This window comes from Mytilus californianus, unplaced genomic scaffold, assembly GCF_021869535.1.
Source record: "Mytilus californianus isolate M0D057914Y unplaced genomic scaffold, xbMytCali1.0.p SCAF_3, whole genome shotgun sequence".
NCBI lineage: Eukaryota > Metazoa > Mollusca > Bivalvia > Mytilida > Mytilidae > Mytilus > Mytilus californianus.
In genome coordinates this window covers 97,709,264-97,732,840 of record NW_026262679.1, presented here as the reverse complement: position 1 = coordinate 97,732,840, position 23,577 = coordinate 97,709,264, and the positions used below count along the sequence as shown (strand labels likewise).

General features: G+C 31.2%; 2 protein-coding genes across 4 annotated transcripts in view; one reads left to right on the top strand and one right to left on the bottom strand.

Annotated features, from left to right (window-relative positions):
• The window catches only part of LOC127733300 (cytosolic purine 5'-nucleotidase-like), a 108,839-nt gene extending 102,547 nt beyond the window's left edge, over positions 1-6,292 (bottom strand). For both annotated transcript variants that reach the window (XR_007997069.1, XM_052242662.1), the window contains exons 1-2: positions 6,228-6,292; positions 3,087-3,197 (exon numbers count right to left, since the gene is read on the bottom strand). Coding sequence is in view for 1 of the 2 variants with exons in the window: in XM_052242662.1 (XP_052098622.1) it covers positions 3,087-3,184 (98 nt within the window). In the remaining variant the exon portion in view is untranslated. The remainder of the gene's footprint in view (positions 1-3,086; positions 3,198-6,227) is intronic.
• A 10,212-nt stretch (positions 6,293-16,504) lies between these two features.
• LOC127733292 (fibroblast growth factor receptor 2-like) overlaps positions 16,505-23,577 on the top strand; it is a 54,249-nt gene continuing 47,176 nt past the window's right edge. For both annotated transcript variants that reach the window (XM_052242652.1, XM_052242649.1), the window contains exons 1-5: positions 16,505-16,993; positions 18,999-19,200; positions 19,747-19,803; positions 20,946-21,052; positions 23,124-23,160. The gene's annotated coding sequence lies outside the window, so the exon portion shown is untranslated. The remainder of the gene's footprint in view (positions 16,994-18,998; positions 19,201-19,746; positions 19,804-20,945; positions 21,053-23,123; positions 23,161-23,577) is intronic.

Below are 23,577 nucleotides of genomic sequence, written 5' to 3'. Positions count from 1 at the left end.
ATCTTTAGATCTCTTTTGGTTTTTATTGTTGATGGGTTTAACACTTAATCTCATTGGCATCTATTTCTTCTTTTATTCATGTGTAAGATACTATCAAGAAATCTAAAATTATTCTGATTGGTTGCTAATGTTCAGTGGCATATATTTCATGCAAATTCAGACATAAAACAACTAAACAACAAATCTATTGTTGTCTTTTATAGTTTGGAACAAATCAATTAGATAAGATCTGCAAAGATAAAAGATTGGAAATTTGAATTACCACTAGAAAAGGAGGATATGTTTGATAAAGGTAGAAATAATGCCTTCAAATGGTTCACCTATGTACCCAAAAAAGTGTTATAACAAGGTTCCTTTTATGTGCAGAGAGCATGACATTCTCCGAACATGAGGTATCAGATTTATCACCACTTATTCTGACCAAATGTGGCAAAATGTTTATACATCCAGCATTTGACTATATAGGAATCCTGTACAGCCAAATGGGCACACCCACAGCATGGATCTTACATCTGAATAAAAGTACAGGTGACCATATCGAATGATTTTTCTATACTCAAGTCAATCCTTAAGGCAATCTAAATCTAGAAATGAACTATCAAACCACATCTTCGTATTTTTATATATTTTTCCTAGAAAATTTACACTAACACACAAACAAGTATTTTCAGTGTTAGTTTCATTTTTACACTCTGATAAGCCTTATAAACCGTTTTCAACTAATTTTCATTGTTTGTTCTTATGTCGTGCTGTTACACCACTGTCCCAGGTTAGGGGGAGGGGTGAGTGCTGACAAACATGTTTAACCCCGCCAAATTCTTTATTTGCCTGTCACAAGTCAGGAGCCTGTGGTTCAGTGGTTGTCATTGGTTCATGTCTCTGTCATATTTGTTTTTCGTAAATTCTTTTGTTATAAATTAGGCCATTAGTTTTCTCAATTGAATTGTTTCATATTTTTCATGTTGGGGTCTTTCATAGCCAACTATACAGGTTTTTCTCATTGTTGAAGGCCGTACGGTGGCCTATAATTGCTAACATCCACTTCATTTGAACTTTGGTGGATAGTTGTCTCATTGCCAATCATACCACATCATATATTTTTATAAAGAAAACTTAATATATTTTCATAAAATTTCTTGCAACCTGCTTGTTCAATTTGAATTTTACCTAGCTGTATTTAAACAAGTATTGAAAATAACATTTCTCAGGTGACTTTATCTCACATTTACCTGAATTCCAGCTCATGAAAAAATACAAATAGAAGTAAAGTGATCCTTTGCACATGTATGGTTTTGGTTGTAAAAAATAAGCATACAACACTGTGATGGACAGATTGATTGATTGTTGGTTGCTTAAAGTCCAGTGGCAAATATTTCATGCATGTTCAGGACAAGTGATGGACAGAGATGTCGATAGAACCTGACAAATATTAATATACACAAACCAAAAACAATGTGTCCTGTGAAAGGATGAGGAGTAAGATAAACATTGTGAAACGCTAAAAGATAGAAATTTTCACCTGAACACATGACATTGCATCTTCAGGGGCCTCTGTTACACTGTTTTCCTTCATAACAGTATAACTAATCAAAGTGAGATCTAATCTGAGACAAAAATCAATAATTTAATATTTTTGTTGCTGAGTAGAAAATGAAAGAAACCAAATTTATTGTTTTTATTTCAACCTTCAATTATATTTCTGCAGACAAATGATCACGATGTGCATTTGATCTTCAAAACAAAGTCATATAAATTACTGTGACAGGGTAAATATGCACTGCATTTATTGTTAAAAGTATGATTTTCAATATTGTACTAGATTGGAACTAACATTACAAGCATATAGATTAGATGCAATTATTTGTGTTTATCATTTTTTCATATATGTGTGTTTGTTTGATATTTTGTAATTGTTTGTTTTATTTCATTGTATTTCATGAGGGCCTCAGGGAAGATTAGTTTTATAGCTAACTGTGTAACCCTCTTTAGATAAAGAATTATTATTATTATTATTATTTAGTATACTTCAATTTCTCACAAAGAAAAAATGAATTGGTAAAAAATTTAATTTTATAATGAAATATATCCAGCATCATCATGATAAATGAAAATGAAATCTTAAAGAACTGATTGAATATTTTCAATGTTTGTAATACATATACATGTATTTATAAAATATTGAAATTTCAAAAGATTTGGTCTAGGGATACTTTCATTTTTTATCCATAAACGAGACTAACTATGGACAGACAGATGGGCATGTGCATCACTATATACACCCTCTTCCGAAAAATACTCTAAAAGATGCCATTAAGGAGTAATACAACCATTGTTTTTCCCCTATTAAGCTTTGTTAAATTTGCATTTTTTTTCCAAAAATTGTGCAGAATTTCTTTTTTTTTTTCAAATGAAGAAATACTTGGCATGAGTAAAGTTTTATCCTATCCAGTACTACAGTCAAAAATTCACATAACATTTCATTGCATATAAGATAATAACCATCACCAGAAATTAACCAATCCAATTTTCACCCCTTATTTTCCTGTTTACAAGCTTTAGTAACCATGTTACCTCAAGTTTCCAAATTTTTTATAGAAACACCAAATAAAAAAAGAATGGTGCTTTGAAACATCCAAGATATATGTTTATGACTCACAATTTTTTTCTGCAATGAAATGCAGGGTTTCTTTACTGTCAAATATAAGGGAATATTTTTTTTTATCCTTTTTCATATGAAACCAGATGTGAGATATACTATTGTTTGGTGGTATTATAACTATGCTTATCATAAATCGGAGCAAGCTACATAAATTTCTGCTGAGGGTGAAACAATTTTTCAAAATTTACTTTCTTGAATGGAGAAAAAAAAAAAATTCTATAAAATAAGTGAAAATCATTATCACAAGTTAAAATTCACCAACAGTAGTTAATACAATGGGTCATTATATTGCAATGTCTTTCAAAAGACATGATTAAGCTTTACAGTGAACGTTCTATCAAGTCTAGGTAAATTTGTTAATATACATATTTGTTAAAAGCACTATGATTCAATTGCAATACTACATGTACCTATAGTTAATACCAACCTTTTATAAGCCTCTCTTTTATAAACCTTCAGTGTTCGAATGTCACTTGTGTCACTTGCTTGACTTGGCATGTCCTCGGTTATTTCACTCTGACTCATATTTCAAATGGATCTGTAAAAAAGAGAGCTAACAATTCCATAAATGATTTCGCTCTAATCCCATGAAGAAAAAAACAATAAAATTGATGTTGAAAAAATTGATACAGCACTATAATCAGACGGTAAATTAACCTTAAATTGACTTCCTCATACGACATCTAAGAAAACTATTGCTGGTTCAATATAAAAGCTGTTATTGATAAATAAAAGACCTTTAACAGCAGCTTTTATCCATAATCATGCAGCATAATTGTATAAAATAGGATTTTGACACATCAGTTTGTCAATGAGAGGATGATTAATGCTATCTTAACATAACTGTCAATCTAATATCTGGATGTCTTGCATGGATTTTGGCTATACATGATAATCTTTATTCCTGTGCTTAAAATCAAAGAATTGTATGGAATCAAAATAAACCAAAATGTCATATGTGTACGTCTCATTTTATAGGTAGACATATCGTTTCAGTCACTGCAAGATACAGAATAGAAGAGATGCCCTTTTTTTTACTTTTGGAGAACCATTAAAACTCCTTAAAGTCTCTTAGTTGATTTTTCAATCATTGTGCTAAAAACAACAAGAATGTGTGTCAAAAGGACAACAATCTGCTTGCACTACCACATTTCAATATTCAGTGGACCATAAAAATCTGGGTAAAATTGGTATAAATCTGGAATTTTAATATAAAAATGAACATGTGTGTACAAAGTTTCAAGTTTGCATCATCATAACTTCAAGGTAAACCAAAACTTAAACCTACCTTAAACCAAAAATTTTACCAATACAAAAAGGACAAACAAAACAGACAGAAGAGAGCAGATGGATTATCATAATGCCCCCCCTCCCCCAACTTACTATTGTAGGCTGAATAAACTAGAGCTCTAAAGAGCCTGTGTCGCTCACCTGCATCTTCAACTATGGCCACTTTTTAGTAAAAATCATCATTAAATGGGAACAACTCTATCAAGAGTTAACTGACAATTTCAGTCATGTTGACATATTTGTAGACCTTATCCTGCTGACAATTTTTCATTTCTAAAGTTTCCATCTATCTATTTGAAGTTTTCATGATAAATGGAAAAAAGTGCAAAAAAATGTTTAAAAAATATGATTAAAGGGCAATAACTCCAATAACGAGTCCGATAAATGGACGATAGGTAGAATTTGTCATTTTGAACATTTTTGCTCATGTTAGAATTTCTCTATTTATATCCGTTTTCAAAATAATAATCGGACACATTTTTAAAACTAGATACCCCAATGATGATTGTGGCCAAGTTTGGGTAATAAAGGCAACAGTAGTATACCGGTGTTCTAAAGTCATAAATCGATTGAGAGAAAACAAATCCGAGTTAAAAACCTAAAACCAAGGGAAACACATCAACTATAAGAGGAAAACAAAGGAACAACAGGAACACTGAAGTGCAACAAAAACAAACGCCAACATACATAGAAACGAACTATTTGATAACAACTGCCTTATTCCTGACTTGGTACAGGACATTTTAAGAAAAATTGGTGGGTTGAACCTGGTTTTATGGCTAGCCAAACCTCCCGCTTGTATGATAATGTTAAAAGATATCGCTAAAATGACAACACTATGTGACAGTAATACAGCAAAAACACATGCAAGAACTCTCATCACAGAGAAAAGCACAAACAAATAATATTATAGTCGACACAACATGCAAACCGCAGAACAACAACAATCATCTTCCATCAACGACAGACACCACAGGACATCACAAACAGTGACGCACTTACGTAACGAACATGCAATCTCGAACTTTATACAATTATTTTTACAATACCAGTCCAAACAATTTTCATGACAATGATGGTATTGAAAGGTTGTTTTATAATTATTTGGACTACAAATATGGTTTAAATTTGGCCCAGTAGTTTCAGAAGAGAAGATTTTTGTAAAAGTTTACAGACGACGACAGACATCATTAGGATTTGAACGTTCTTGTTCTAAAATATATGTATTCATTTACATCCAGCCATCATCATCATCACCATCAAGAACAAAAACCTGTGAAATAAAAATTGCAAACATATTTCCCGAAAATTATGTAAACACCTGTATTATTTCAGGGTATTGGGTCCATTCACTCCCAAAACACATTTGCATCCCACACGTTTGCCCCCTGGGTTAGTTCGGACCCTACACGCTTGCACTTTTGTTTTGGCCTATTTTTCTCTATTTCTCTATTTTTAATTTTTGGACCGATTTTTCTGTTGCATTGGTCAACTATTCTCTATTCTATAAACCCAATTCAGACCTTCATGGTAATGCACCTTATAAACATGTGCTTTGTAGCTTGGTTTTTGTTTTATTCGTTGTTGTCGTAATGATGTCATTGTGACTAGTTTGATAGCCATTTGGTATCTTCCGCCTTTCTTTTACAAATCTTAGAGACGAATTACTTGGCCTTTGATCATCATGACAATATTGTATTCCTTACTCATTTCGTCCAAATATTTCACAAAACTTAGGACGTATAACTAACATCTTATATATGTCCTTGACAAAACCAGGAACATATATATTGACTTGTATAGTTATACTGTTCCCAGACAAAACAAAACCGGATTTCATTTTAGAAAGTCACTTTATTTTTAAACAATAAAAAAACTTATTATCTTTATTTTATAGCAATAGCCAATACAATGATAAAGCATGATTTAAAAAATATTCAAACCTTAAACATAATTAACCTTAAAAAAGCCTAAAATGATGCAAATGTGCAATAATATGACCCAAGGTGTGAACGTGTGGGGTGCGAACGTAAAAGGGACGAACTTGAATGGAAGTGAATGTGATTTTGGGCAAACGGATCGGATTCTTGTTTCAGGCCAATCAGGGGTAATCTCTCATCTGTGCCAGACTGTGGGGCCATATACAAAAGTCTTGCTGAACTGTCAAAGAAGTACCGAGTATTGACAGTAAAATGTGCAAACTAAAGCTTGCATTTCGTATATCACTAATAAAACTGTAAACCTGTCACAACACACAATGAAAGACCATACGTCATACTTAGTGAAGTTTCAACAAAATATTTCTAAAGTCTTGTTTGTTTTCCTATATCTGTTCCCATTTGATTTGTCTCTATTGAATGTAGTAGTTCAAAATGACGGTAACCAGGTTGCAGACGCCATTCGGAAGTAAATATTACTTCGGAGTCCAATGATTTGCAGACGAAATTCAGACGCAAGAAATATAGTTTTGAATCAAATATTTACTGTACAAATGATATCCATGGTTGAATGTCTTAATGATATGATATTCATGTTGAAAACGTTCTAGCAATGTCTAACTAAACATAAAATAAGAAATGTGTCATCACAGCAAAAAAAACTTAAAAAAAACAACATAAAAATAGAAATTTGTACGGTAATTCTTCAAGTGCTGCAAGATAAATCATAAAGATATTTTTATTCCAAATAGAGCTCAAAGTAATTTCTTTCGGTGATTTTTTTTATAATTGAGACACTCAATAAATTACACAATCTGAATCATTTATGAATATGATCAGAAGTCCATTGCTAGACGAAGTGTGCAAGCTGTACTATATAGTAAGGCGATCGCGATGTCCCCATTATCAGTGGAAAGCCCCATAGGTGAGGGGCCTGATGGGTTATTTTCGTTCTTCGTGATCGGCGCATTTTTCGCTATCGTGATCCGTTTTTCTACAGATTTATACTCTTTTTATATTTTCGTGATCATGGAAATTTATTTTCTGTGAATCGTGATTGACAAAAAAATCAACTCATGAATCGTGATGAGCCCCCCCCCCCCCCATTAGGCCCCTCATAGGTGGTCCTCCTAAATTTCATTTTATAACTATGGAATCATGGGTACAAATATTATTATCAAACAGATAGCTGTTAATTAGTCTCCTTGAGTGTTTCATTAATTATCAGTTTGTTGTAAATGAAGTGAGCCGATTTAGTGCAATGGTTTCTTATTGCCAGTTATTTAACTTCATTTTAATTCAACATTTAGAAAATGATATAAAATTTTATAAACAAATACATTGGTACCATTTTTCATCGCGCAAAGGCAAATGAGCACTATAAAATCTGCCTTGTCGGACTAAAAATGTATCGTCTATTTCAAAGATATAGTTGTTTTTGTCAAAATATAGTCATAATTGCCTCTTTTTTTAAATAGAACATTGTGTTGACAAATTGTGTCTCGGTTACTTACGGCGTCAAGGAAGCTATATACGGTGATGAATAAACAAAGACGGTTTTTTTCTTCGCTTTAACCGAAATACATTTGTCAAAAATATCCGACCATTTGTTGCTTCAGATTACTGCGAAACAATTTCGAATAGCAAAAGTCTCTTGTTTTTTAGCTATTTTAAATTAAGAGACATACTCTTCTCCTGTCTGTCCGTCATTACGTTCGCCATCATAAGATGTATACGTAAGTCAGTGTTGCAACGTGTAATAGTCCTTTTTTTTGTTTTATTACTCACAAGACTGAAGACATCTGTAGATCATGCGGATTAAAGTTTTGATTTATTGTGTTTTGCTAGCTTTACGTTCAGTGGCAAATATATCATGCATATCCCATCAAAGAGTTGTCGCAAGTGTTATATTTAACATCAGAGATCGTAACATTCATCCTGAATACGGGAGGTACTGGATTTAAAGTCCCTGATCCGACCTGACAGGCTGCTATTAATATATACATCCCTCACTTGTAAGAAAGGGTTTTACTGTTGGAACCGGACAATTCCAGAGATTACTTTATTTCTTTACAGCCCAACTTAACCCTTGAGATTGATTTAGTATTTGAACAATTTAAACTACAGCTATAGGTTTTGGAAGTAAGACTTCGTCATATTTCTGTCTGAAGTATACTTACATAAAGAATATATATTTATTACTCATTAATTTGTTTACAAAGATTGTGATCGCAACTTGTCCTTCAATTTTAACCTATAAAATTTATACGCCGAACGCACGTGTTGTAAACGGCATTTTTTACATATATTTTAACGGATAAATGTAACAATATCTGACTGAAATGATAACCTTTGTTCATCCACACCGTCATCCGAGGTAGTATTACCGTCAAGATCTCAGTTACGCAGGATCGAAGATATTCGAAATTGAAGAAAGGGTATACAATTAAATTCCCCCCTCTTTTTTTCGAAATTGAGAGTACAATTTGTTAATTTTGCTAAAAATGGTTATATATGCAGAATTCCTGTGTAACTTTTAAAAAAAACTTATTTCTTGAAATTTGTAATTCGTAACATATTCCTAAAATAAATATAATAGAATGTTTATTCCTATTAAACTTATTCCTAATCCAATGTAACTTGTACTGTATGTGGAAACACATTCTCCGACCTAATTTTTCCTTGCCAACTTTTTAATGGCAATTTTTTCACAAATAACTCTAAAACCAAACGTTTATTGTATTTAGAAGTGAGCCTGTTTATTTCGTCTGACAATTTTTCTACGGTTATAATTGTAGTTTTAAATTGATAAATTATACAAACATATTTATCATTTAATATTAAAACCATCATAATGACTCATGACACTGATATAATATGCTAGGATCTGCTATTCATGAACACGTCGATGGTCAAACATTATTTTCAACAGTGTGCTAATTAAGTTATAGGGTGTTTTGCATAAATTATCTGTACCCAGAATGCATCGCTAAAAATTTGGCCATTGATTTTTGTTACTATTAATAGCAATCTCGCTCAAATCCTGTTTCAATCACAGTTGGAAGTACAGGGACAACGTGATCGCCTTACTATATAGCGGGTTGCACGCTTCGTCTAGTAATGGACTTCTGATATGATATAATCACCTTAGTTTTATTTTTAATTCAAAGCACAGCCTTAATAATATAATAATAATAATATGAATTTTATTTAAAGAGGTGTGACGGGATTGCTTCCCTTCATTAGTAGATACTTAGTCAGCCGTAAGCGGTTGAGCTAAGGAAGTACTTCTTTAGCTCAGTCGGTATACGCGCTGCCTTGTAACACAGAGGTCCCGGGTTCGAGTCCCGGTGGAGACATGCGATTTTGCAAGTAGAATCATGCTCTCTGGTTACATTGGCGCCCAACAATAAAAACCCATGGTAGTTAGAGAGGATTTCTAGCTAGGGTATGTGTGTGAGAGTCATAATGGTATAATGACTCTTGAGGTGGGGGAAGTGTGACGGGATTGCTTCCCTTCATTAGTAGATACTTAGTCAGCCGTAAGCGGTTGAGCTAAGGAAGTACTTCTTAAGCTCAGTCGTTATACGCGCTGCCTTGTAACACAGAGGTCCCGGGTTCGAGTCCCGGTGGAGACATACGATTTTGCAAGTAGAATCATGCTCTCCGGTTACAGAGGGTAACATCAGTTAGTACAATACTAATCACTAGGTATATGTGTAAACCGGTTAAAGCATTGATAAAACAGATTATTCAAAATATTAGCAGGCAAATCAAGTTAACCTTTCCTAACTTCTTATAGACCTTATCAATATTTGGGAATCTGCGACACCTGACCCGAAAGTCTGTGACACTTGAATTATTGACGTCATACAACAATCACTTTTCCTTTGTGGAGTTAGACATTTTCTATTGTGATGTCCAGTAAAGGTGGACAAATAGCAATAAAGGTGTATTACTGAGTGATTTAATGGTTTCATTGTTGTTGATTACTGTTGTGAATGCGTTAAAAAGAAAACAACACAAAAACACTAATAGCTGTCTTCATTTCCAAAGCAAAGTTTTCCATTTATAAATTGAAACTTTTCAAAACATTTAATTATAGTGGGCCTCTTTTTGGTCTAAGCGTGATGCAGAATTTCCGATTTTTGTAAGCGTAAAGTGCTATATTACCAAAAAGGGCCTAAAATATAGCCAAATCCATCTATGGTCAACTGTGTGAGGGAGTTGAAGCCTTAGTTTCTTTATAATTTCAAAATTTATAAACGGACAATTTTAGAAAGGTTTGTTATTAATCACGTCAGTACCAAAGAACTGACTACTGAGCTGATGATGCCCTCCGTAACTGATAGTCCACCAGCAGAGGTATCGACCTAGTGCTGCAAAAAATTAAAACAACACATTATAAATTTCAAGCGCCAGAAGTGCTTTTCTTGATTTACCTTCATCAGGAATGTTAAAAGTTGAAAATTTGAAAGCCAAGGATGTTTAAGAACTGTTACAGTTGAAGAGCTATATTACCAAAAAGGGCCTAAAAAATAGCCATATCCATCTCAGGTCAACTTTGCCTGAGGAAGTTGAAACCTTAGTTTCTTTATATTTTAAAATTTATAAACAGATAATTTCAGAAAGGTTTGTTATAAATCATGTCAGTACCGAAGTACTGACTACTGAGCTGATGATACTCATGTAACATATGAATGCATTTTTTTTTAATGTCTTTTCATTAAATATAATAAATGATATTTTCATTTTTTCATTTTCATGGCACATAGTTATATGTTATAAGACTATCATACACTCTGATGACTGAAAGATGCTTCCACCTCATATGTTGATAATTTAGATTTAAAGGAACTTTTAGAGTACTTTTAGATGGGCACTTTGTTTCTTTTGTCTTTATGTTAGTTGTTTTTGTGTTTTTTTCTGATCTGATGAGATTGATTTATTGTTTTGTCATTATCAGGCAGATTGTTTGTAATTTGAATTGTTCCCCATTTTGCCATGTCGGGGATTTTATAGCTGAACAAAGGTTATGGATTTCACTCATTGTTGAAGGCTATACAGTCACTTATAAATGCTTGAATCTTCTTCATTTTAAATCTGTTGGATAGTTGTCTCATTGCGAACTTTACCACATCTCCTCATTTTATATTTTATTTTTTTAAATTTTAATTACAAAAAAGTAACTTTTAATCAAAATAAGTCTTAGATACTGGATTTTTTTAAATAATTGTTATTGGCTTTGAACTAGCTGTCGGTAACTGTGAGTACTCTCAGATCTGTACTTTGCGTCTTTTTATTGTGAGGGATGTATTTTGTTAGATGTTTGTCTGCTCTGAATTGATCTGATGAGTTAAGCCCTTTTCAACTGATTTATATAGTTTGTTTCTTATGTTGTGCCGTTACACCACTTCCCCAGGTTAGAAGGAGGGTTGGCACCTTCAAATATGTTTAACCCACCACGTTCATTATGTGCCTGTCCCAAGTCAGGAGCCTGTAGTTCAGTGGCTGTTGTTGGTTCATGTCAGTCATATTTGTTTTTTGTTAATTGTTTTGTAGTGAATTAGGCCATTAGTTATCTCAATTGAATTGTTTCATATTTTTCATGTCCAGTCCTTTTATAGCTGACTATACAGATTTGGTTTTCTCATTTTTGAAGGTGCTACGGTTGCCTTTAATTGCTTACATCCACTTCATTTGAACTTTGGTGGATAGTTGTCTCATTGGCAATCATACCACATCTTCTTGTTTTTATTTTATGTCCTGCTGTCGCCAGGGAAGGGGCCATTAAGTGTTACCCTTGACTGTCTGTCCTTCTGTCTTCTGTCTTTCTGTCCTTCAGTCTTTCTGTCCATCCCATTTTTTTGTTGTGAAAAGGAAGCTTGAGAGGGGGCAATGTGTCCTTAGACACAGTCTTCTTTTATGTTAAAAAAAAACTGTGTCAGAAGATCTGATTCCAAATATATAATTGTATTGTTCTTTTCTTTGATATATATTAATAAAATATATGGTTTCTTTTACTTTTGCTTGAAATAAGGGAAAAATGATTGCTTTTTCTAGTCAATTTTGGTTCATTTGATAAGATTACTTCACGCTGATTCTAAACATATATGGTTTCTAGATACTTTTACATAATATTAGTGCTAAAATGGCTACTTCCAGTTAACACAAGGTCACATTCCATTTTCTTAAATGTCATTTGTCTTTCAACCTATTGCTAAAGACCTAATGGCTTGATCATTTACAGCAAAGGTCAAAATCTAGAATGTTCAATTGACTAACCTTGACCTCAATCAAAGATCAAGGATCTCTTATCAAATGGTTTCTTAGTTACACTGACATAACGTTTTCTGCTGCAAACAAAAAAGGGAAATAAACCTTAATACATGTAACTGACTTTGGTCCACACTGAACAGATCATCTTGAGGATGTTACTATAATTGTATGTGGATTCTGAGGAGAAGCCATAGCAAGAAAAGCAGCATACAGGGATATATGTCACAAAATCCAGAGCTATGTTAGATAAGGGGCTTACTAAATATGTACCTGAGCTAAGGAACAGGGGGTCAGTCTATTGCTAGACTTAATGTTCTGATAGTCATAGCAAAATGGCAAGAAAGGTTTTCATAATTTAATTAACAATAACAATTTTGAGGAATGATAATAAATTAATTTGTAAGCAATGCCAAATGATAATAATGATATTCTAATTAAACTACAAAGTATAAAAGCCAAATATCAAATACAAAGGAAAAGAATCTGTTGACAATATCAATATAAAATAAATACTAATTTATAAACAAACTTAATTTCAAACAAAAAAAATGTCTTAAAAATAAATTGATTCTCAATATGTTCTTCCAACCATAAAATATGAGTCAGAAGTAAATTTTGTCTCATCACTACAAAGTCAATTGATAAACTGGTGGACAGTCTAAAAGATCCAATATAAGTGACATGAGCAGCTTGAGTTTATGTTTCGGAAACATTGACTGGTTATCCAAAATTTTGTAACACTATTCTAAAAATATAATTATATACTAATACTAAAAATTACTCAATGTGACAAAACATGTAAATAGTGCTTTCATTAGTAAATTAAAAACTAATTAAACAAAGCCTTTAATAATCCCCTAAAGTTTTGATAAAAACTTGGAATATCCTAATGACATACTAATTACATTTAATATTTCAAAAGTAATTACTTTGATCATACACGTTAAGTACTTTCCACAACTTCTATAAATAAAAATTAATTAAACAACATTATGAACAAATTTCTAACAAAATACAAAATTTAAATTTTTCAAAAAAATGTAACATATTTTATAAACCAAATGACACAAACAAACATATAATCCAAAGTACACACCATGACAACATAGATAAAAATAAATTAAAAAAAAAATATTTACATTTTTTTACAAAATACAAAATTTTCAAAAAAATTAAACAATTTTTAAACAAACTTATTTACAAGCCAAATTATACACCATGACACTTCTATGTTTGTTGCCAAACATATATATACCTTCAAAATCCCATTTAGTCAATTTGTTGTACATTTTTAATGTATGTCCAATCAGTGCATCAATATAAGTTCCATTTGAATTGAAATATTTAACAGTCAAACAATTTTTTTTACAATTTTCTGAATGTATTTGCGAGATCCACAATTTCAAAAATTCAATAACACATTTGACTGAAAAGTAATGATTTTGAATAATTATTAAAGCACCGTGTAACTATATAAATACTACTTAATTAGTCTATAGAAACTGCATACACCCTTCCAACAGCATAAAGTGAGTTATTACAATACGAATATTCTGAATAATTGTCAGCACTTGTGTTCCATATGCATTGACTTGAGAAAGACACAGACGGACTAACTTGATTTTCGCCTATCGATACGATCACTACCAGTTTGTATTTTTCAAAGTCCTGAGCTTTAACCGCCTGTTTGATTTTTTCTGCTAATAATTTTGATTGACTTACACAAAGTTCTGGCTTATATGTCATATTTGCTAGGTCCTTTTCCAAAATCTCCTGAATAACACTATTTATTTTGTCAGCTCCGAATTTAGCATCAGGTCCAAGCTTGTATGTATTCTCATATTCAGCATTTTTCTGTTGTGCATTTGCCGTCATTATAAGAGTTGGTCTCGTAGTCGGTGATTCAACCACCAACTGTCTGCTGTGAGCCATAGATATATATTGGTCTGGAAATATCTGATCTGTGTGAAATCAACTGCTTTCTTTGTAATCTTGTGAGCCTTTACATTCAATGTCAAAATCTTATAGATCCAGTGTGAGTTTATGTTTACAGAACACTAACTGCTTATCCAAAATTTAGTAACACTATTTAATCAAACGTTCATCAACATGACAAGACATGTAAATAGTGCTCTTATTACATGTAGCAAATTAAAAAAAAAATTAAACAATGCTTAATCCCCTAATGTTTTGATAAAAACTTTAAAAATCTATCCCAGTGACTTGCTAATTACTATGATAAAAAAAAACTGTGACACATACTGCCACATAATAGATATCAATTAAACAAAATTATTAAATTAAATTTTGCAAGATACAACCGTAAATTTTCTTTCTAAAAAATAAAACTAATTTTTTATTCGAAAAAACACTAAAATATAAGCAAAGTTTAACAGCCATGACAGATAGCTGGAAAAATATTGGTTAAAAAGGGTGAGTTTCAAAAGGACAATAAGTGTTAGTTACAAAAGCAACATTTCAGAAAAACAAAAGTGGCGGAAGATAAAAATATAATTAGAACAATATCGAAAGGCTTTTTCACGGACAGGTGGAAAGATCTTATTACTCTTATAGGCATTATTTGAAGACTTCAATTAGCTTTTCTTTACTTTTAAATAACATGTATCACATGGTGATATTTTGATCATGATATCATTTCATTTGTGATGGCTCTCTGCACTTCTATCTCAGGTCAAATGTTAGATTAAATTGTTTCATATGTACTACTCACTGTCTTTAGTATATGTGGTTGATTTTTGCCATTTTTATGGCCTGAAAAGAATGTTGGATACAACAAATAATTGCTATAAGTTCTTCAATCCCTTTGGTAAAATCCCTTTGAATCACCTGATCAGACTTTTATATTTGTTCTGCATTGTTTTTCTAGTCTCCTTTTTTTTAATAGTAATTTCTCAAAAAAGACCCACTCTTTTAGCAATACATTAGTAACATGCTCTAAATTTTTGTATAAGTATAGGATAGAATAGAACAAAAGGACATTTGTCTGAGTTTGTTTTAACTATTTACAGTACTTAAATTTTGATATGCTGTTCCTCATCAATATCGTAATAGTCGTTTGTTTACTCGATTATAGTTTTTTTGCTGTTGTCTAAAATAATGTCTAATATTGTAATATGCTTCATGTGAGCCCAAGGACCTTAAGAAACCAACAATCAATCAATCAATCAATCATGCGAGCCCATTAAATGGAAATATTACATCTTCTATTGTGTATAGTTCTATATCAGATGAACAATTATGATATTTATAGCCATTTTTTAACCGAATAATGTCAGTCTAATGTCAGTCGTTATATTCCGCCGATCTCCGAAAGATATACTATGGTATCAAATTTCACTGTAAATGAGAGTCATCTTGATGTAATTAAAATTTGGTACAAGTAAATAATATGGTTCAAGATTATTGTCAACTCAATAGCATATGAGAAAGGAAAACCCATGGCATATATACCTCGAGCATATACCCAGTCAGAAGTTTATTTCTATTGCACAAAATTGTATAAAATTTATGTTAAAAACAATACAGGAAATTAGCTATACTTTTGCAATGTAATTGGTTGTAAAAGGCGCAGAAATGGGTACTGAGCAAATACAGATACTATTTATAAAGAGCAACTGTTTACAAAATATGTCATAGAATTGCAAAATGATATAAAAATATGGAGATGTGGTATGATTGCCAATGTAAGGTGCCCCTTTGTCACCCAATGAATACATATTCCTATGTCTATTAAAAAAGCACTTTGCCTTCTAAATAATCAGTAAAACTATGTTGTTGACTTCAATTTAATTAAACTTTTGCACTTTTAAAAAGGTTTTTTGTATACATGTACACATATATAAAGAAAATTCTGTGAGACTAATACAGGTAGCTATGGGCCATAAATAAAATTTCTTATTTGGGATTTAAATGATTTCTTATGATCTGTACTTTTTGAAATTATATATATTTATATAAATATATTATCGATTAAATTAAAATTGCCTTTCCTGACATCTAATTAATGGAGGAAATTAATGAATCTAAGTGAAGTAGCTTATGAGGAGGTATGAGAGTTAGTTACATATCTGCAAGTTTTGAGAAGCCGATGTCATCTTAAAACCCAACAAAAGATTACAATGCATAACTGAATTTTTCATCAAGTACTTATATACCTTTAAAGTTTAACAAAGGTAAACAATTTAAATAGACGTATCTGTTTGATACATGTATATATATCCTTAATGTGATGCTGTTGTTAAAAAGAAACATGTTTAGACTTGTCTACCCAACCTACCTTATATTCAAATGATTACCTATAAGTGGTCATATACCCCTCTGTCATTTATAACTTCAAGATGTCCAAAATTTATTTATATATAAGGAAATTTCATCATTTATAATTTTCTATTTAAAGAAATTGTGTCTCACTTTGAAGTTGGACTTTTTTATGCTTAGAAAAAAATGACAATGCCAGGCAGAAGACTGCTGTCAGTCATCTGTTCTCAAATGGATTTGAAAGTTCTGTGGGTTCTGAAACAATTGGATTATCTATTTAAGCTTGTGGATATGTTTTGTATGTATATCAATTCAGGAATAACTTGAAATGGAGGTGACCATTTTGCGTTGACAGTAAGGAAGTTAAAATAATAGGAGATAACCTTGAAGAATATGAAAACACAGCACATACATTCAATAACTGCAATTAATCAAGCAAGATCATAAAAACCAAGTCATAATTCTACAACATCTATCCAGAAGTTGTGGAATATGAGATTTGAGGTGCTAGATCGGAAAGAAAATGTTGGAGAAAACTTTTACCGTTATGGTAACAAACAATACAATTTAATTTAGTATAAAACAGTTATTTAAAGTTAGCAAAACATATACTGATATGTTTGTTTAATTAATTATGGTTGTAATTTACTTCTGAATTTATATGAAATAATTTTTTAATTCTGAATATGCATTGATTGGAAGAATTTATTTGTTCAGTGCAATCTTTTAACATATATAAAAATAAGAAGATATGGTATGATTGCCAATGAGAAGACTATCCACAAGAGAATGAATGACACAGAAATTAACTATAGGTCACTGTACGGCCTTCAACAATGAGCAAAACCCATACCGCATAGTCAGCTATAAAAGGCCCTGAGATGACAAATGTAAAACAATTCAAACGAGAAAACTAACGGCCTAATTTGTGTACAAAATAATGAAAGAAAAACAAATATGATACTCTTTTCGATGTTACTATATAAGAGTTATAATATTATTTTATGAGCATATGATAATATACATGAAAATATCAATATTAAAAACACAATACAAAAACTTCCATCTTCAAAACACTTAAGAGTTTAAAAGATATATAAATCTACAGAAGGATTTACAACATAAAAAAATACCAGCTATGAAATGACAGAAATAAACAGACCAAAGCTTGTAATATGATATGAGAGTCCTTAATTGAAGACCCCATGATGACCTCTTAAGTCTATTTTGGTTAACCTTAGCTCTTAGGTTGCTGTCATATTAGCCGTAACACATCTTTTACTAAAAAAACAAAACAATAACAGTCACAAAGTGATGTTGTGGTAGGTCAGTAATTTTTATGCTAAATAAAAATATAATAGAATTGCATTTGAGATAAACGAATTATTAAATACTTCCCTTTCTATTAAAAACATATTTCTTATGCACTCGTTTAACTTTTAACATATGCATACTGATCCATACTCAGGCATTAAAATCTGCATTTTGTAAACATGATAAAATGTAAATTACTGAACTTAGATGAACTTGCATTATTTAATCTTGGTTCATATGCATAAGAAATTTTATCATCGATGCATATTAAAGTTACCTGTAAGCAATAGTCGTGATGAAGTCACCTTGTTTTGGTGTATATATTGATGAAACAAGAATGTGTCACTGTAGTCAACACATGTTACTTCATTGTAAGATAGGGAAAGAAATATTTCTTTTCTATTTTTATGAATTTTCTAAAGGTTAAAGTTTGCATTTGATTTGTAAATACAAATATTTATTCATTTAATTTTTTTTTATCTTTTTTTTTTATTTGGGGTGGGGGAGGGGAAGGAGACAGTTGCATTATAATACCTAAGATATAGCTTCTGTAAATATCATGATATCACCTTTGGCGTGTCACATATTGTACCGCAGATCCCAGATATTAAATCGGTCAATGAACCTAATCCAACTCCTTTTATCTGCCCCTGATGAGCAATGGAAGAGAATTATCATAATTTAGACAAGAGTTTGCTATTGGCATTTGATAAAACCTAAATCAATGGAAAATAATGTTTTTATTGCTGTTCTTTATCTTAAAGGCACAGTGAAACTTTCAACTTTGAGTAAAATCTCACACCTCACTGCAAATTTAAGACGGCCCCTAGAACCATTTTGATTTCTTTGGATAACCATTGAAAATACGCTATGATCTTGGTTACTGTGCAACTCAAATAGAAATTCATCATTACAGAGCATATTAAGGAAGACTGCTTTTTCATCAGGTGATGATCCCTGATTTATTTTGGGATACTCTAGGATATTTAGCTTACAATTAATAGTTATCAGCAATTGAATTATACCTAAGAATTCATATTGTATCATTGTATCATATTGTTATTTTCAGAATATTATTAAGAAAAGGAAAAAAAAGATAATGATTTTTTTTAGGTATACATTGATTTTATCTTTTGTATAAAAGTATAAAGACACATTCTTAGGATATATTTGGTCTGTGATGGAAACCTATAAATAATACAGTAGAAACATACTAACACAACTATTTTGTTCTTTGGCAGCTGATGGGCTCTTGAAAAAGGAAGAGAAAATCATAAAGATTTGAAGCACTTTAGTTTATTGCATGGTTTGTTGTTAGATGTCAGGAAAATATTCTGGGGAATGCCATTTTATTCCACTCACAGAACTTACTGAAAGAAGATCTTTGCAAAGCTTAACCACTTAAAACGTAATGAGCCACACATGTTCAAAATAAGGAGGATGGTAAAAAAAAACTTCTTTAGTTTTAAAATTTATTTACACACCTACTCAACATGACTAGGCTAGAATTTCAGTTGTAGAATGCATAAAATAAATGTTGTAAACAAAAGTGTAGCAAAAACATCAAAGCCAATCCTTCAGTTCACGATCAAAATAATACTTGCTATAATATACAAAAAAATTGTATTTTAACTAAGTTGATCCAATAGTCATCTTTTAAAGCTGTATAGATATACATTGTATATAAATAAATGGAGATTTGAGGTGCATCCCAATGAGACATCTGTTAAAAAAGCTCACAAAAACATAAAAGTCATCTAAACAGTGTTCAGGCAATGTCTATATCATATGGCTATTTATGCTATATCAAGCTCTAAACCATTCCCTACCACTTAGTGACACAGCTACCATGACCCCTAAAATGATTACTTATTGATAAAGAAAAAAAACACAAGTAAAACATATAGTGTTGACCAACAAGAATAGTTCATTTTGATTTCATTTTTGGACAGTACCTGTGAATGTATTATTAATTTTGTCTGTTTACAGAAAAAAAACAGAAACAAGTTAACAAGCTTGAACTGAAGCAGAGGAATCATATTTAAGGTATATATAAGATCAAACAGTTTCAAAATAATTCATTCAGGAAATTCAATTTTAAACATCTTTTTATCTGTATAACCATAGACATATTCCAGAGTTCACTACAGGCATATTATTTCTAAATCTAATGATCATGATGATATACATTTACAATTTTATAAACACTAGAAAAGAGGGTAATTAAAGAAAAATTGTACTAGAAAGGTTCTGTGTCTTATATATTAGACCAATTATTGGTGAGTCCTACTTTGAATAAAAGAACATTTGTGGGTTAATGACAATTGAAAAGTAATCGAAAAACACAAGTTTGGTATAGGTATCTTAAGTCACTGATTAACACGTAGCAGTTACTGAAATAAATATTCCTATTTTTACAAGAAATGCATAAGTAATGAATTAGAATTTATTCAAAAGAACAAATTGTCAATCAAATGTAAGCCAAATATTTGAAAATTTCCATGGAAATTGATATTATATTCTAATTTACACCAATTAAGATGTTGTTAAATGAAATTGGATACTCTGCATTTATCTCATATGGTAAAATCGCTGAAAGACCCCCTCCTAGATTATTGAAAACTATTATTCTGCATTGACAATAATGTCTTGGTGAAAATCACATACACCCATTCGGGCTAACACCCTCAAGGTGTATCTAAATACATAAATTTGCAATACACTGATTTCAGTGGAAAAATTGTATTATCTCCCTTACATATTTCACCAGAGCACTTAATCTGAATAAATTTTTGTTTGTTACTGTTTAAGAGTTTTACAGAATCTTACTTTCTTAAGATGGATTGTTTATGAAAAATATAAATGTATTGGTTTTCTGAAAAAGTAAATTTATTAGTTAAAGCAATTTGCATCCAAGGTTCATGATTATGGAGACAGTATAACATCAAGAGAGGATGTTCAGTTCATTTGTCTTATAAAAAGAAGTTATATTATAGTATTTATGTTCATTCTTACAATTTTCCAACATATATACTGTTAACTAATGGAATGACAGTTTACACTTTCAAGACCTTGTTTGATTTGCTATGTGATCTGGCCATGATTTGACCTTAGCAAACCTGCCATTACAGTATCCTTAGGTTTGGTTCTGTCTGGAATTATGTTAGTAATTCAATTTGCTTTACTAGGAACAGGTGTAGCTGTGTGTTTACTCTAGGTGATCTGGCATTGTGGCATACATTATAGAAAAGCTTGCCAAAGATGTGAGGCATTGTAAACAGAGGAATAGGAAAAGGTAAATAGTAATGATAAACTGAGAACAGGTACTCCTTATTTCCAAATAACAGCTACTAGATGTCAGGACAAATGCCAAGCATATTTCCTACTTTTATTTACTTCATATGATAATAAGCAACAAAAATCAACAGTTTACATAACCTTGACAGTTGTTCATGTAAGGCTGTTCACCAATATAATTTTCTGCAAAGGTAATTTTACATATTGGTCACTATATTCTGGTTATGAAAAAGAAGAATCATATACCCCATGCTTACGATATCTGATTATATGAAATCAAAGACATGAGTATTTCATTATATATAAAATTTTAAAGTATTTTTTGTTTTTCTCAAAAAGTTTTAATTGTGATTTTATTTCAATTTAGCATTCATCACTATCGAATTTATTCCATTTCAAAACAATTTTTAGTGTTTCGGTAAAGAAGTTTTATCATGGAATAATATTTTGTATTGAACAGTATCTTTTACAACAGCTTGATTTTGAGGATATTAGAGAAAATTAAAAATGGCAGTTGAGTGTATTTCTTCCATAAGCTTTAGTATAAAAATAAGAAGATGTGGTACATCATTGCCAACGAGACAACTCTCCAACTGAGAACAAATGATGTAGAAGTTAGCAACTATAAAAGGTCACCAAAAATTGTCAGCAATGAGCAAAACCCATACCACATAGCAAGCTATAAAAGGCCCCCGGAAATGACAAATGTAAACTAACATTAATTACAGGCTCCTAATTTGGGACAGGCACATACAAAATGTGGCAGGGTTAAACATGTAAGGAGGCGCCAAAACCTTTCCCTAACCTTAGACAGTGGTGCAACAGTTCAACGCAAGAAAAATCTAACAATAAACCAAATATGATAAAGAGTAACACATGACTACCTCTAAATAACAGGATCCTAACTTGAAACAGGCACAAATAGAATGTGGCGGGGTTAAACATGTTTGCGGGAATCCTACCTACCCCTAACCTTGGACTGTGGTGTAACAGCACAACATAAGAACAAACTATAAAAATTGTTAAGGTATATTTACAGAAAGGTATTAGTTTGTACACCCATGTAACTGCTCTAGCAACAACTTATTTTGTACTTGACAATTTCATTTATTGATTTATTCAAGTTCATGTTTGTTTGAGTGTTTTTGATATTAAGATACACATTCAATTTCATTTTTTTTATTTGAATTAATCAGAAAACATGATTTTGTGAAAATAAATAAGAAGTTATGAAGAGGTTCATCATATCTTGACATAGAGTAGAGACACAAATGCTTCTCTATTAATTATATTAATAAAACTTGAACTGAGTAACAAGCTTATAACACTTCCAAGATGTAAAAAATAACATGATAAAATATATATTTACTGGAAAATATCTTTTGTTTGTACAACATTTTAAAGGTATAATTTGTTAACTTTTGCTGGTAATGGATTTTGTGTACAAGAGGAGAGAAAAACAACAATGCTTTTGCTTTGTGATACTTTTCAAATTGACAATATAAATGGATTTCCTGATTTACTTCAGAAATTTGTTTTGATACAGCACTTTTTTCACAAAATTATCAAAAATATCTTAATCTGCTTTACAAATGAGAAATTGCACACCCATAGTCAGGGGAAGGTACCCCTTCCCCTTAAAAACCATTAAACACTATTGAAGATAACATTTTTCCCTTTTTATAGAAATTGTCAGAATGCAGGATTTGGAAGCAATTATTCTAGCTTCTTAGGTCCCAGGTCCTAACTGTAATGGAATTGTGTTACCTGGTTTTTATTGTGTAAGGTTGCTGTCTCGTTGACATATTTCTGATTTCTTTTATTTGTATAATGCCCAGCAAAGAACTTTTGACTATTTCTTAGTTTTATTCCCCCCTGGGGTCAGTTAATTATTGAAAGACATCCCTGAAAATTGAAAAAAAATTTTGGTAATGAAAATAAAATTAAGCATCTTTATGAGTCTATCACGCTTTTCAGAATACTATTGAAGAATTGCTTTACCAGTATGCACTTAATAATATACTTTATCCTGCAATTCCACAACTTAATGAATATTTCTAAACTTTCAGATCTACAAAGATATAGTATTACCTTTGAAGAAAAAAGGTAAATGAGTTATGTAATAATAATTACGAGGAAATTTCTAATGATTATCTCAAGGCAGAACTCTAGTTACTTCCTAATAAAACATGACATATTGCAGTAGTTATGAATTATTTATTTTCATCAGATGAGATTTACTTTTAGTACCGGTTATCATTATTTAATATCATTAATTGGCAAGGTTTTATCCAATAAAATGAAATACATATGTATTTTATTGGAAACCTTTTTTTCTAGTTGTATTCTATGATAGCAAACAGATTTACCATAGCTAATTTTTAAGGTGTTTATTGCCAGCTTTTTTCGGAAAATGGGGTACAAGTCATCTTCTAATTTGTTAAAAAATATTTAATATAAAAGTGGGAGTAATAAAACTGAAAGAAGTGTAGTTTCACAATACAATTTATATCAATATGCTTC